The sequence below is a fragment of the Ctenopharyngodon idella genome, chromosome 18 (assembly GCF_019924925.1).
Source record: "Ctenopharyngodon idella isolate HZGC_01 chromosome 18, HZGC01, whole genome shotgun sequence".
In the NCBI taxonomy this organism is placed as follows: domain Eukaryota; kingdom Metazoa; phylum Chordata; class Actinopteri; order Cypriniformes; family Xenocyprididae; genus Ctenopharyngodon; species Ctenopharyngodon idella.
In genome coordinates this window covers 30,034,749-30,047,877 of record NC_067237.1, presented here as the reverse complement: position 1 = coordinate 30,047,877, position 13,129 = coordinate 30,034,749, and the positions used below count along the sequence as shown (strand labels likewise).

Sequence of the window (13,129 nt, the reverse complement as noted above, 5' to 3'; positions counted from 1 at the left end):
ACACACACACACACACACACACACACACACATACAGTCAAACCAAAAAGTATTCAGACACTAGATATAATTTTTTTATTTTTTTCTAGTGGGTGCAGAACACTATAGTTCATTTATGTAAGTGAGGATAGAAAATACAGCAAATTTTTTTATACCCAAAAATTCTTACCAGTAAAACTGATTTTTTCAGTTTTTGGGACCAAAAATTCTTCAGACATTTTGACCTGACCATGTTTTGCTTAAGTGTTATCTGACATAATTAAGATTATTTTTTTCTGACACAGTTTAACTCTGAGATCTTGTCACATTTTATTACCATTTTTTTAAAACTATAGTGAATAAACTGTAATAATGAATGAAATGTTCAAGGTGTCTGAATAAATTTTGGTTTGACTGTATATATATATATGAACTGTAAAAAAAATCATTTTTATACTTAAAAAAAAAGAAATTCTGACAGGTTCTAGACAGGCTTTGTGAGATACGTAGATTTAGGTGTATAAAATTGATGTTTGTTATGTTTTCAGTCACTGTGAAAGCAACACACTGACGTGCGGCCCATGTCCTCTAACTGGTTTGGCCTCTACGCTAGCACCAACCACCATCAGCAACACTCCTACGCCACTCCCGTTTTCCACCCCAGTGCCAGCCGATGCCTGTGATAGGGCGATGGACCTGGCCTTCTTAGTGGATGGCTCCTCTGCTTTGAGTGAAGAAGACTTCAGTTTAATCAAGCTCTTTATCCTCCGGGTAGTAGATCGGTTCCGAATGGGTTCCGCCCACACTCGTGCCACGGTTCTGCTCTTCCACTCTGGCGTGAAAAGTTATGACATGCAGGTGCAAAAATGGATCTTTAAGAAGATGGTGCGTGAGCTGCGTTACAGCGGTGGTGATGTAGCATTCATGGACGAGGCAATAAAATATCTAGCAGTCTACATTTACGATAAAAACAAGCGCGAGCACGCAGGCCGAGTCGCTATATTGCTGACGGCGAGCGCAAATCCTAGGCCCATGCGTAGTACTCAGCGTCTGCTGCGTAAAAAAGACATCACCATCCTCACTGTGGCTCTGGGGCCTGACGTCAACATGGCACAGGTTAATGAGATCACGAAGGCCACGCCCAGCAGTCGCTCATATGTAGTGAGCAGCGTAACAGAGCTTGACGATGAGGCTCTGGCCATCACAGACTACCTCTGCACTTTGGGACTGGATCCTGAACCCCCAAAAAAACCCCCTACCAGAAAGCCCAGCACCACTTCAGTCACCCCAACAACTACCACAGCTTCTAAACTCACCGTCGCCACAGTCCCACCAACCGCTGCCATTGTAACCTCATTTCCCAGCATCCCCAGTCCTGGAACATCATTTCCTCCACCCACAGTAACAACATATGAGGTTGTCTTCCTGTTGGAAAGCTCAAATGCAGTGGGTGAGGAGGGCTTCAATCAGACACGTGATGCTTTGGTCGATGTAATTGCTTCACTCGATGAGAAAGAGGTGGAGAATCTACGGATCACGGTGATGCAGTACTCACTCACGGTTACTGTGGTAATCAGCCGCATGGAATTGCAGCACAGGGAGCAGGTGCTGCAGAGAATGCGACAGTTACGTTGGACCAAAGGTGCGGAGGTCAACACAGGTCATGCCATTCGTTCTGTATATGAGACTGTCACTACAGACACACCAAGTAATACACCAGACCAGATGGTCTTTCTTATAACACAGAGCCCTCCGACGGACGTCATTCAGCGGCCTCCAAGCTCCACTCATAAAAAAGTGTATCCAATTGGGATCGGCCAACAGATTCGATACGAGGATCTTGCACAGTTGAGCTTCCCGGACGAACCGATCATGCTGGATAATCCCTCGGACCTTAGGATGCTGCGGCCCATGCTGATCAATATCAGTAAAACAACCAGGAGGCCTCTGCTGCCTACGCTTCCACCAAGAGCCACACTGCCCCCTTCAGGTCAGATACAACAATGCTACACTCTCTTCACATCTTGCTATATTCTAGGGCTGCACAATTTAGGGGAATAAAAATAAAAATTGATAAAAATTGTGACTGCAATTTAAAATGCAATTAAAAAGGTTGCTGTGCTTGTTTGTAGGGCTGTGTGATTGTGTAATCAATGACTAGAAAATAATAAAAATAAATATAGCTGCGAGCAGCAATTATTGGGTTTAAGCACTTTAAGGCCTTTAAGCACATGCGTAAAAATGTATAATGTTTTAATTAACAAGCCTGTAACCATCTCGATCATAGATGGAAGACAAATTATAGCCAATACAGGTAATTTACCATAGGAAATGTATGGTTTATAAATAGTTATAAACAGTTATCAAGGTTGAGCCAAAAACCTAGGATAGTTCGCAAAAGTTGTTTTTTGAAATAATCCCCAATATTTAACGAACTATTCAATGGACAGTGGCGGTCCTAGAGGCAAAGTTGCTCAGAATGAGGAGGTCTACCATGTGGTATGAATGTCGTGGGCGTGTGCGAAAAATTGTGCGATACACAATCCTTTACGCACGTGAAAAATGCGAAGGCGCCCCCCGGTGGCCGATTTCTTTTGAATTTCTCACAGGCCTCTAAGGCCAATAGTCAAACAGGCCTAGCGAGTTTCATTCCAGTCGGCCTCCATTAACCTTTTCTGATAGCTGCTCAAAGTTCATTGGCAGATGGCGGACATGTTTTTTGAGATGCCTCAATGTCCTCATAGACTGTCATGGCACCTTGGACAAAGACACTGCGTGCCAATTTTCAAGTCGATTGGACTGACAGTCAAGTAGTTATAGCCATTTTCATGTTTTTTTTTTCCTGTTATAGCGCCATCAAGTGGCCAGTCGATGTGACCTTCTTTACGCAACCACAGAATGAGTACTTACATAGGTGTGCTGAGTTTGGTGAAAATATCTCATTCCATTCATGAGTTATAGCCATTTTATTAAAAGTTTGAACGTTTTGGCGGTTCTTAGGGACCGTGAATCGAAATATTTTAACTTTTTTTGATCATTATTGTCAATCAGACTCCAGAGAATCTTGTTGCACTGGTTTAGTTCCGATTGGGCCAAAAACCTAGGACTAGATCGCAAAAGTAAGTTTTTCAAAAAATCCAAAATACCCATAAATATTGCCAAAATGACGAGCGAATTCGAGGCAAGTCTTGAGCCAAGGATTCCAATGATATAAGACACTTGAACCTACGCCTACGTTTTAGGAGTTATAAGCGATTACGTACTTTTCACCGCTGTGGTGCCCCAGTCAGGCCAATCAGGGCGAGTGCTATGCACTTGAACCCCTAATCATTACTAAATGAAAATATTACACAAAATAAGAAATATTACTATTCTAATATTGTAAAATAAAATAAATTGAGTATTCAAGAAAAAATAAACTACTACTACTACTAATAATGTTTATTTTATAGTACATCTGTAAAACTATGATACTACAATTTATGTTTGTCTTCATTTCTGCATGTTTAAACACAAAACCATTTAACTTTTTGGTGGAAACCTGCAGGGACGCCTTAAAGCCTTTTTTTTTTTTTTTTTTTTTTGTCAACAGCCAGTTTATAAGCGCTTCCCATTACAAATCTGTGAAGATGGTTGGCGCATGTTGCATTTCTAAATGCATGTTATGAATGACTCAAACTCATGTGGAGCAGCTTTTACTGTGAACCACGCCGTGAATCTGTGAATCTTTGCGATTTGATAATCACACTGAACCATATTGTGATTTTGGAAAAATGAAATGAAAAATGAAAATTCTGTCATCATTTACTCACCCTCAAGTTGTTCCAAACCTGTATGAATTTCTTACTTTTGCTGAACACAAAAGAAGATATTTTGAAGAATGTTGGTAACCAAACAGTTGATAGGCCCTGTTGACTTAGTATTTTTTTTCCCCCATACTATGGAAGATAATGGGGCCCATCAACTGTTTGGTTACCAACATTCTTCAAAATATCTTCTTTTGGTTTGGAACAACTTGAGAATGAGTAAATGATTTTTCTGAACTATCCCTTAAATCGTGCAGCCCTGCTACATTCTTTCTTTTCTATTGTCATCACTGCCTATTCCACTGCACAAGGTCTTTTTCATCTCAGTTCTCAGATTTTTCATTGACAATGAGTGTGATTGCTGTAATTTCAAAAAATGAAAGATAAAAGGAAAAGTGAGGCAGCAGAGAGAGTGACTCGTGTGCAACAATGAAATGATGTAGTTCCCTTAATTACTGTGGAAATTGGCTGGCAAATGATGCAGAAACATGGTGTTGTACACAAAATGATCAAAAATGAATGGATTTGGCAGTGCTAAATGTCAGATGGCTTATTTCAGATGACATATCAAATTATCTTATACATTTTTGGAACTATATCATGCTACAGGAATTCTTTTTAGACAGTAGTGTATGACAAATTATGTTGGTTTGACTAAACAACCATGAACACCTAAGCAACCATCTACCAACTTCCTAGTAACAAAACTCTCTAGCACAAAGTATATTAACATTTATCTCTTTTAAAACAGCCTGACTAGGCAAACTACTTAAGGCCTAGATAATCTAAAAGGTAAAACTTTTTTAAAAATTAAGACATTGTCAAGCAAATATTGAAATGTTGTTTTTTCTTGTTGTTAACTACAAGTATAGATAGACACAGATGCTTACGAAGTGAATACATAAATGCTTTCTTTGTAATTTTATGTATGTGTGTGTGTTTGCTCAGTGCCGTGTTCAAAGCCCATGGACTTGCTGTTCCTGTTGAGAGCCTCTTCTGATAACCAGTTTGAAGACTTGAAAACATTTGTGAGAACTATTATAAAGAGCACAAATATTGGTAAGTCTCCATGAGATTGATTTTTTTCATTGTGTGTGTGTTATAATAGTTACTTCTAGACTTCTACTTATCTGTGTTGCAGGTCGCAATCACACACAAGTGGCAGTGATAGTGTATGGGGGAAAACCAGCAGTGGCAGTCACATGGAGAGATAAACAGACAGAAGACAATCTTCTCAAGCTTCTAGAAACCCTACACAGCAAGACAGACAATAAACCAAGACTGGGTAAACATGCTGTGAAGACACAGCAGCTACAATACAGCCTGACAGTTAAAACATATGCCACACTACATACATGTGGGCGTTCTTTCCTCTTTCTCTGCAGGAGCTGCTCTGCGATTGGCTGTGCAGACAGCCATTTCCTCCACCAGTGGGGGACGGATGGGCATCCCTAAAGCTGTGGTTATGGTGGTGACTGACAGGTCAATAGACTCAGTGCAAGAGGCAGCAAACGAGGCTTTGACCGCTGGTTAGTTTTCTAGCTTTATTGATTCACTCTTTTGAGTGGTCCCTATTGTAGTGTTCAAGGTTCAATAGAAGTTAAACTCTATCAACAGTATCTGTGGTATATTGTTAATTTCCACAGAAAATAATTTCAACTCAAATCAAGCAAAAAACAACAACCAAAAAAAAAAATTAACAGTATTGGACTTGAGTGTATGGTGCAATATATTCCAGAATTTACTGTAAAAGCAATAATGTGCAACTTGTATTTTTGTTTAAGCACATTAATTGCATGAAATTCGTTTTATTTTTAAAGGTACACTATGTAACTTTTTGCCCTCTAGTGTTTAAAAAAACAAAACTGCATGCACTGTGCGGATGAATACTTTGTGAATGTAACTTAACCGAAAAACAATCAAATAAATTGTGTGATTTACATAGTACTTCAACTGCACCAAGAGGAAACAAATGTAATAGTTTACAGATTTCAGTCAGCACCAATTGAAGATAATGGTGTGGTAAATGAGGCACATGTGTTTTGCTTGGAGTGGAAGCAAATTGTTCTTTCTCATAACTAAAAAAAGAGAAAGAGATTATCCTACTGCTCATAAAACATTCACTACTAGGCTTAAGAGATATAACCAGATTAGATAAAAAGGATCTCATGCTGACTAGCTGAACACTTTACTGTAGCTATACCTATTAATATTGAAAATAAATTCCAGTACAGTGCTACAACAACCCATAATGAAATAACCCAGTAGATAAATAGGTAATGATATATAACTTTTTACAATGAACTCTGTTAGAGATCTACATATGGCAGTTTATCTGTTCAATAAAATACCTTACTCACCTGTTGAGTAATAAAAAAGCCATCTCCACGTCGACTTTACAACATTTCAAATCCCTCTGTTCTTGCCATCTCCAAAAAGCCAAGCCAGTGTTGATTCTGGTTTTATTACGAGCTCTGTCTGTTCTCTTTTTGTCAGCAGGCTTTTATGTAAAAAAGTTACATAGTGTACCTTTAAAGGGTTAGTTCACCCAAAAATGAAAATTCTGTCATTTATTACTCATCCTCATGTCATTCCACACCCGTTAAGACCTTCGTTCATCTTCGGAACACAAATTAAGATATTTTTGATAAAATCCAATGGCTCAGTGAGGCCTCCATTGACAGCAAATAATTAACACTTTCAAATGCCCAGAAAGGTACTAAAGACATATTTACAACAGTTCATGTGACTACAGTGGTTCAACCTTAATGTTGTGAAGTGGCAAGAATACTTTTTGTGCACCAGAAAACAAAATAACGACTTTATTCAACAATATCTAGCGATGGCCGATTTCAAAACACTGCTTCATGAAGCTTCGAAGCGTTACGAATCTTTTGTTTTGAATCAGTGGTTCGGAGCGTGTATCAAACTGCCAAAGTCATGCCCCTCAGTGGGGAACCATTGAAATTTTGAAACACTTATGACATAAGGAAGCCTTGTTTACTGAAATCATGTGACTTTGACAGTTTGAGACACGCTCTGAATTCGAAAACAAAGATTCGTAAAGTTTCGTAGCTTCATGAAGCTGTGTTTTGAAATCGCCCATCACTAGATATTGTTGAATAAAGTTGTTATTTTGTTTTTTTGGCGCACAAAAAAAAATTCTCGTCGCTTCATAACATTAAGGTTGAACCACTGTAGTCACATGAACTGTTTTAAATATGTCTTTAGTACCTTTATGGGCATCTGAATGTGTTAATTATCTTGCTGGCAATGCAGGCCTCACTGAACCATCGGATTTTATCAAAAATATCTTAATTTGTGTTCTGAAGATGAACGAAGGTCTTACGGGTGTAGAACGATATGAAGGTGAGTAATTAATGACAGAATTTTCATTTTTGGGTGAACTAACCCTTTAAGCTGTAAAGTTAGGGATGAGGATGTTGAAATTATTCTGTGGTAATCAACAGCGTGCCACCATGACTAACGTTACACAACCTAGAACACTCTAGCAACCACACTAAGTGAAAAGTGTGTAAAAACAAACAAAAAAAGTGTAGATTTACAGTAATGCAATGGAAATCAATGGGCTGAGACATTTAAAATTTAAAAGCAGAAATGTGCAGCTTGTTAATTTTTTGTTTAAGCAAATATACAGTACTGTATGTACATAAATTTGTTTTATTTTGAGCCGTAAAGTTGTCGAAAACAGAGGGATGAGTTTAAATTTTTTCCTAATCAACAGCATACCACTACAAAAGTTCTTTAGTGTCATGTTAATGTATAAAAAAATCAAATAAAAACTTTTTCAAGAATAAAGTCATGATGTTTTGAAAACATAACAGGTATTTATTAGAATAAAACGTCAAACTTTCAAGAATAAAGTCGTAACATTATGAGATTTAAGTCAGTGCATTATTGGATTATAGTCATAATATTATGAGAATAAAGTCATAAAGAAACATCAAAGTGAAGTGGAGTCGACCACCGGTTGTTATTTCAGACTGCACAAAAGAGGCAATTTCCTGAATGTCTGTCTGGTTCTTTCTTCTGAATAAATTCGATTTCCTACATAACTGCTGCAGTGTCCTCATACTAATGATAACTTGGTGCTGATGCAGCAAAAGACCAAGGATTTCTGAGCTGGTAAATCCTACAGTACGATTTATTTTTTGCATTAATGAAGCTGCAGCATCTGTCTGCACCCTATTCCTATTGCAGCCTTTTCTTCATAATGCTGTGAATGCTTTCTCAAAATATTACTATTTCATTTATACTCTTAAATTTTATTCTTTTATTTTTATAACATTATCACTTACAAGCCACATGTGTTTGTTGCATACAGGTGTGTCAGTGTTTCCCATTGGACTGGGTAACCAATATGACCAAACTGAACTAAGCACGCTTGCAGGGCCACACGCTCAGGACAACATAATTCGTCTGAGTAGCACAGAGTACCTGCTCGCCATGGCTCTACTCGACCAGTCGTTCACCGACAAAATCTGCAGGGGTGAGACTCACGTGTTCACACACACACATAACACAATAAAACGGACTAATTTTGATTATAATGATGATGACGATGTCCCTCAGCGGGTCCTCCTGGAGCGTGTGTGGATGATGAAGGGAATGAACGGAAGGTGAGATGATGCTAGTAGGATGTAGGATGCTAAATTCACTTCATGCCATCAAACTTCCATTAAAGACCTCAACTTTAGGAACATCAGCTTCTAATTTTCTTCCATACAACCTCTTGATCGAATGCAGGCTTTCAGAGAACTCGAATCCAATCCATTTCATTGGATCTCAAGATCTCTATCACTGGATCAGGCATTCTGGGCCAATAACTTCACCCCTCAAAAACCTTTTTGAGGTTGAGCTGCTCATTAACATATCATTTAATCTAAGGCCAGAAACATATTTTATGCATGTAAGCAAACATGAATGCTAGGCCAATGCACTTTTGGGTGACAATGGCAGTAGCTAATCACTGAACTCAAGGGGGCGATAGAGTTACATTGAAATTTAACTTTTTTAGACAATTAGCTATAAATGTCATCATTTGAACTGACTTGCTTATCAAAGTATCAAAGTGACCAATGAGAAAAATGACCATAGAAAACACATTTCGCAATGCAACAAATGCATAGCTTCCATAGATAGAAGTGTTTGCGTTTATTACTTGCATAGTGTGTTTCGTCTACCTAGGTCTGCACGATTTGGGGGGGAAAATGTAATTGTGTTTTTTTGGAAATTGCAATCACAATTTAAAATGCTATAAAAAGAACTCCAGGATTGATGTGCTTGTTTGTAGGGCTGCACAATTTGGCCAAAAATGCTATGATTATATATCAATATGACTATAATAATAATAATACCGTAAAATCAAATTATTCTTCTTATTTTTATATTTTTATGATCGTCTTATAATTATGATTATTATCACTAAATTATAATATCAAAACTGTAAAATACAAATATTTAAGAAAAATTATATATTTTTTAATCATTTTATTTTACTATAAAAGTACAATATTAATATTTATGGATGATTTCATTTTTCATTTTCAAACATTAAATCATCAAGCTTTTATTTTGGTGACACAGTTGATTTATAAATGTTTCTCATTATGTTTTGGAAGATGGCATGTTGCGTTTCCAAATGACTCAAACTCAGAGCAGATACAGAGATGAGTTCATGTGGAGCAGCATTTACTGCTAACCGAGTCGCTGTAAGACACTGAAAAAGCTATAATTATAGCCGCTCTAATAAATTGAAAAAACTGGATCATTAATTTATGTGTAAAAAACACAGTTCCACACTTCACTCTGAAACACGCAGCCACTAAGCCATATACTGATTTCGGTTTTATTTCAATCATGCAGCACCTAATGCAGACTAACAAAGGCTCCTAATGTTCTGGTTTGTGCGTCAAATAACTATTCTGACTGTTTCTGTCCATCAGCCTGGTGAAACATGGTTGTTGTCGGACGGCTGTCACTCAGTGCTGTGCAACCCATCAGGCACAGTAACAGTGCAGAGCCACCGCATCAACTGTGAGAAGATGGAGCCTCCCGTCTGCACAAACAGCCTCCCGGCCCTCCGCTACAATCACACCTGCGGCTGTACCTGGACCTGCCCCTGTATGAACACGCATCAATAATTATGCAACAACCAATCCTGTGATGAATCACACATTAAAGGGGACCTATTATGCCCTTTTTCAAAGTCTTGATTTTGTTTTTGGGGTCTACTAGAATAGGTTTTCATACTTAAATTTTCAAAAACAATAGTTTTCACTCTCCTTTCAAAAAGCAGTGTGCTCTGATTGGTCGGCTGGACCAGTGTGTTGTGATTGATTGTTTTGGAAATGTCAAGCCCCTTACCATAATGCAAGTTTAAACACACTATTAACGCAACTCAACCAGGCCTCGCCCCCTTTATTTTGCATATGCCTTGGGCTTGAATTATTTAAATGAGGAATATTGTGATGTGTTTGTTCCCAGAAGAAAACTCAAGACTACAATCAAGGTGTTTCAGAGAGAAACTGCTTACTGATATAGAGAATAACTCCCTTTGGAGTGACTTTGTGCTTTGTAACTTCACAGATCTTTTTCATGTTCAAACAGCAACATTACACACTCAAAGAAAGTTAAAAATGAAAAAGAAAGAAAGCATAATAGGTCCTCATTTTAGGTTATTTTTACTCAAACTTGGATTAAAATTGCAAAATAGCAATTTATTTCTGAGATAATACTGAATTAAACATAATTCATGTTTAAAAAGTTGCATAATGCATTGTTTCAAATACCATTTAAAAAATTTAATGAAAAAGCATGAACTCTAAACTTCTAACTTGAACATGCTTACTTTCTTTCCTCAGGTAGCTGCATGGGCAGCTCCACTAGCCATGTTGTGTCATTTTCGGGGGCGGCTCTAAAGCTAAGAGCTGCTTGCTCTTATTTGCTGCTTCGCTCAGGAGGGGCTGAGCTAGTGTTGCATGCAGCTGTCTGTAAAAGCTCGCCCAATCAGATCTGCATGAAGAGCCTGGAACTGAGGGAGGGAGAGACAAGTGTGGTGCTACAGGATGACATGAAGGTAGATGCACTGAAAAAGCATGCAAAGTGAAACAGCCAGTGTTGGGGTAACGCATTACAATTAACTTGAGTTACGTAATCAGATTACTTCATCAAGTAACTAGTAAAGTAACGCATTACTTTTTTCAATTTACAAGTTACTTTTTCACATTTATTGACTGACAGCTCTCCTGTCCCCATGTTGAGAGAAATAAAGTGCAGAGGTGTTGTGTGCGCTGTGTGAACATGATGGTTATTGTAGTTCTAGACTAAATGTGAAGATGCATTTACTCATCTCACTTGCACGAAAACATTCAGTATTCCTCAAAATGAATAAAAACAGTGAAACGCAATCTCGGAATTTTACGCAAACGTGATAATTAACTATATTAATTTACACAAATCTCACTTTATTAACCAGTGTCTTTGCTGCTGACCTTCAATGATCTAATTCAACCATACCAATAAGCAAAAATTACTTTAAATTTGATTTAGAAATAAGAGTGTTGAACTTCCTTCTCCTTTATCCTATTCTTCTTTAATCCAGAATGGCAGCACAGCTGAAAGGTTTGTTTGAGCTGCGCCCTCTACTGTAAAGGTGTACATATGCATTTCCTTCAGCCTGAGGCTTACTTTTGGTGTGAAAGGGCCTTAACATTTGCCAAAAATAGAACTTTTTTTGTTGTAATTAAAAAACAAACAAGCAAGCCCAGCCCAGGTGAGAAAAAGTAGTGCAAAAGTAATGTAACGCATTACTTTTTTCATAAAAAGTAACTAATGCAATTAGTTACTTTTTTAGAGAGTAACGCAATATTGTAATGCATTAGTTTTAAAAGTAACTCTCCCTAGCACTGGAAACAGCTTACCAAGCAGAGAAATTCAGCATGTTCTGTACATTTCAGGTGACTGTGGGCGGTGTGTTTACCGCAGTCCCATTCAGAACTGAGGGAGTGACTGTGACACAAATTGGTGCAATACTTCACCAGCTGAGATCAGAGCAGCATGGTTTCACACTCACCTTCACTCCCCACAGCAATGAGTTCATGATCAACGTGGACATCGCCATGAAACCCAACACCACTGGCTTATGTGGTAAATACAGTTCCTTTAAGCTTACGAATGTAATTTTTTGAGCTTGATTGCTGATAAGAGTATTAATATAATTGAGTTTGCCTGTATCAATGTTTTGTGGTATTCAAAATTAATTTTTTGAATAATTAATTTTTACATTCCAATTCAGTTCCTAAAAGTGATTTAAGGTAGCAATCAAGATGCACAATTGTCAAATTCAAATTTAAAGAAGGAGAATTATGAAATGATTATGAAATTAAATTCAGAGAAGTTTATATAACTGCTCTGTAGGTTTTAACATTTGTTAATAATTTTATCATTTATTCATAATTGATAAACATATGGAGTATTCTCATTAGATTAGATGATTATTAATGATATTAATGATATATATGTACAGTCAAACCAAAATTTATTCAGACACCTTGAACATTTCATTCATTAATTCAGTTTATTCACTATAGTTTAAAAAAATGGTAATAAAATATGATAAGATCTCGAGAGTTAAACTGTGTCAGAAAAAATTATCTTAATTATGTCAGATAACACTTAAGCAAAACATGGTCAAGTGTGAATAATTTTTGGTTTCAAATTTTCATCAGTTTTACTGGTAGTCCACTGTATGAAGAATTTTTGGGTATAATATGCCACAGTTTACGTTATTTTGCTATCCTCACTTACATAAATGAACTATAGTGTCCTGCACCCACTAGTAAAAAATAAAAAATAAAAATAAAAATTGGTTTGACTATATATATGATATTAACAGGGTTCGTACAAGTTGCTTAAAGAGCTTGAAGTACTTGAATTTGACTTTTTGAAATTTAAGTCCTGGAAAACCCTTGAAAACAGCAATATTTATGAAAATATACTTAAAAAGTGCTTGAATTGTTGAAAGACAATTTATGTGAAATTAGAGTTTTTGTGTAATCTTTTCACACAAAATCAATGCTGCAGCTCATCTGATATAGATATAGAGCCATTTTGCATGGCTATGAGTGTGATATTGCTCATATAAATATCCAAGTATATGATACAGCTTTCATTCTTCAAATCAATCATATATTCATTGGAGAAAAATCAGTTTGAATAAGGAAAGCGATATCTTTGTCATAGTATCCTTTCAATGGTTAACATTATTACAGTCATTGCATGTGCTGCACTTTATTTGTACCATTTTGTTTTATTAGTTCATTT

At 37.0% G+C, this 13,129-nt stretch overlaps 1 protein-coding gene across 3 annotated transcripts in view; it reads left to right on the top strand.

Annotated features, from left to right (window-relative positions):
- Positions 1-13,129, top strand: part of vwf (von Willebrand factor) — a 47,902-nt gene that overhangs the window by 19,748 nt on the left and 15,025 nt on the right. For all 3 annotated transcript variants that reach the window (XM_051869480.1, XM_051869482.1, XM_051869481.1), the window contains exons 28-36: positions 527-1,968; positions 4,733-4,843; positions 4,926-5,069; positions 5,170-5,313; positions 8,130-8,294; positions 8,378-8,424; positions 9,751-9,928; positions 10,669-10,883; positions 11,764-11,953. In XM_051869480.1, coding sequence (XP_051725440.1) covers positions 527-1,968; positions 4,733-4,843; positions 4,926-5,069; positions 5,170-5,313; positions 8,130-8,294; positions 8,378-8,424; positions 9,751-9,928; positions 10,669-10,883; positions 11,764-11,953 — 2,636 coding nt within the window. The remainder of the gene's footprint in view (positions 1-526; positions 1,969-4,732; positions 4,844-4,925; positions 5,070-5,169; positions 5,314-8,129; positions 8,295-8,377; positions 8,425-9,750; positions 9,929-10,668; positions 10,884-11,763; positions 11,954-13,129) is intronic.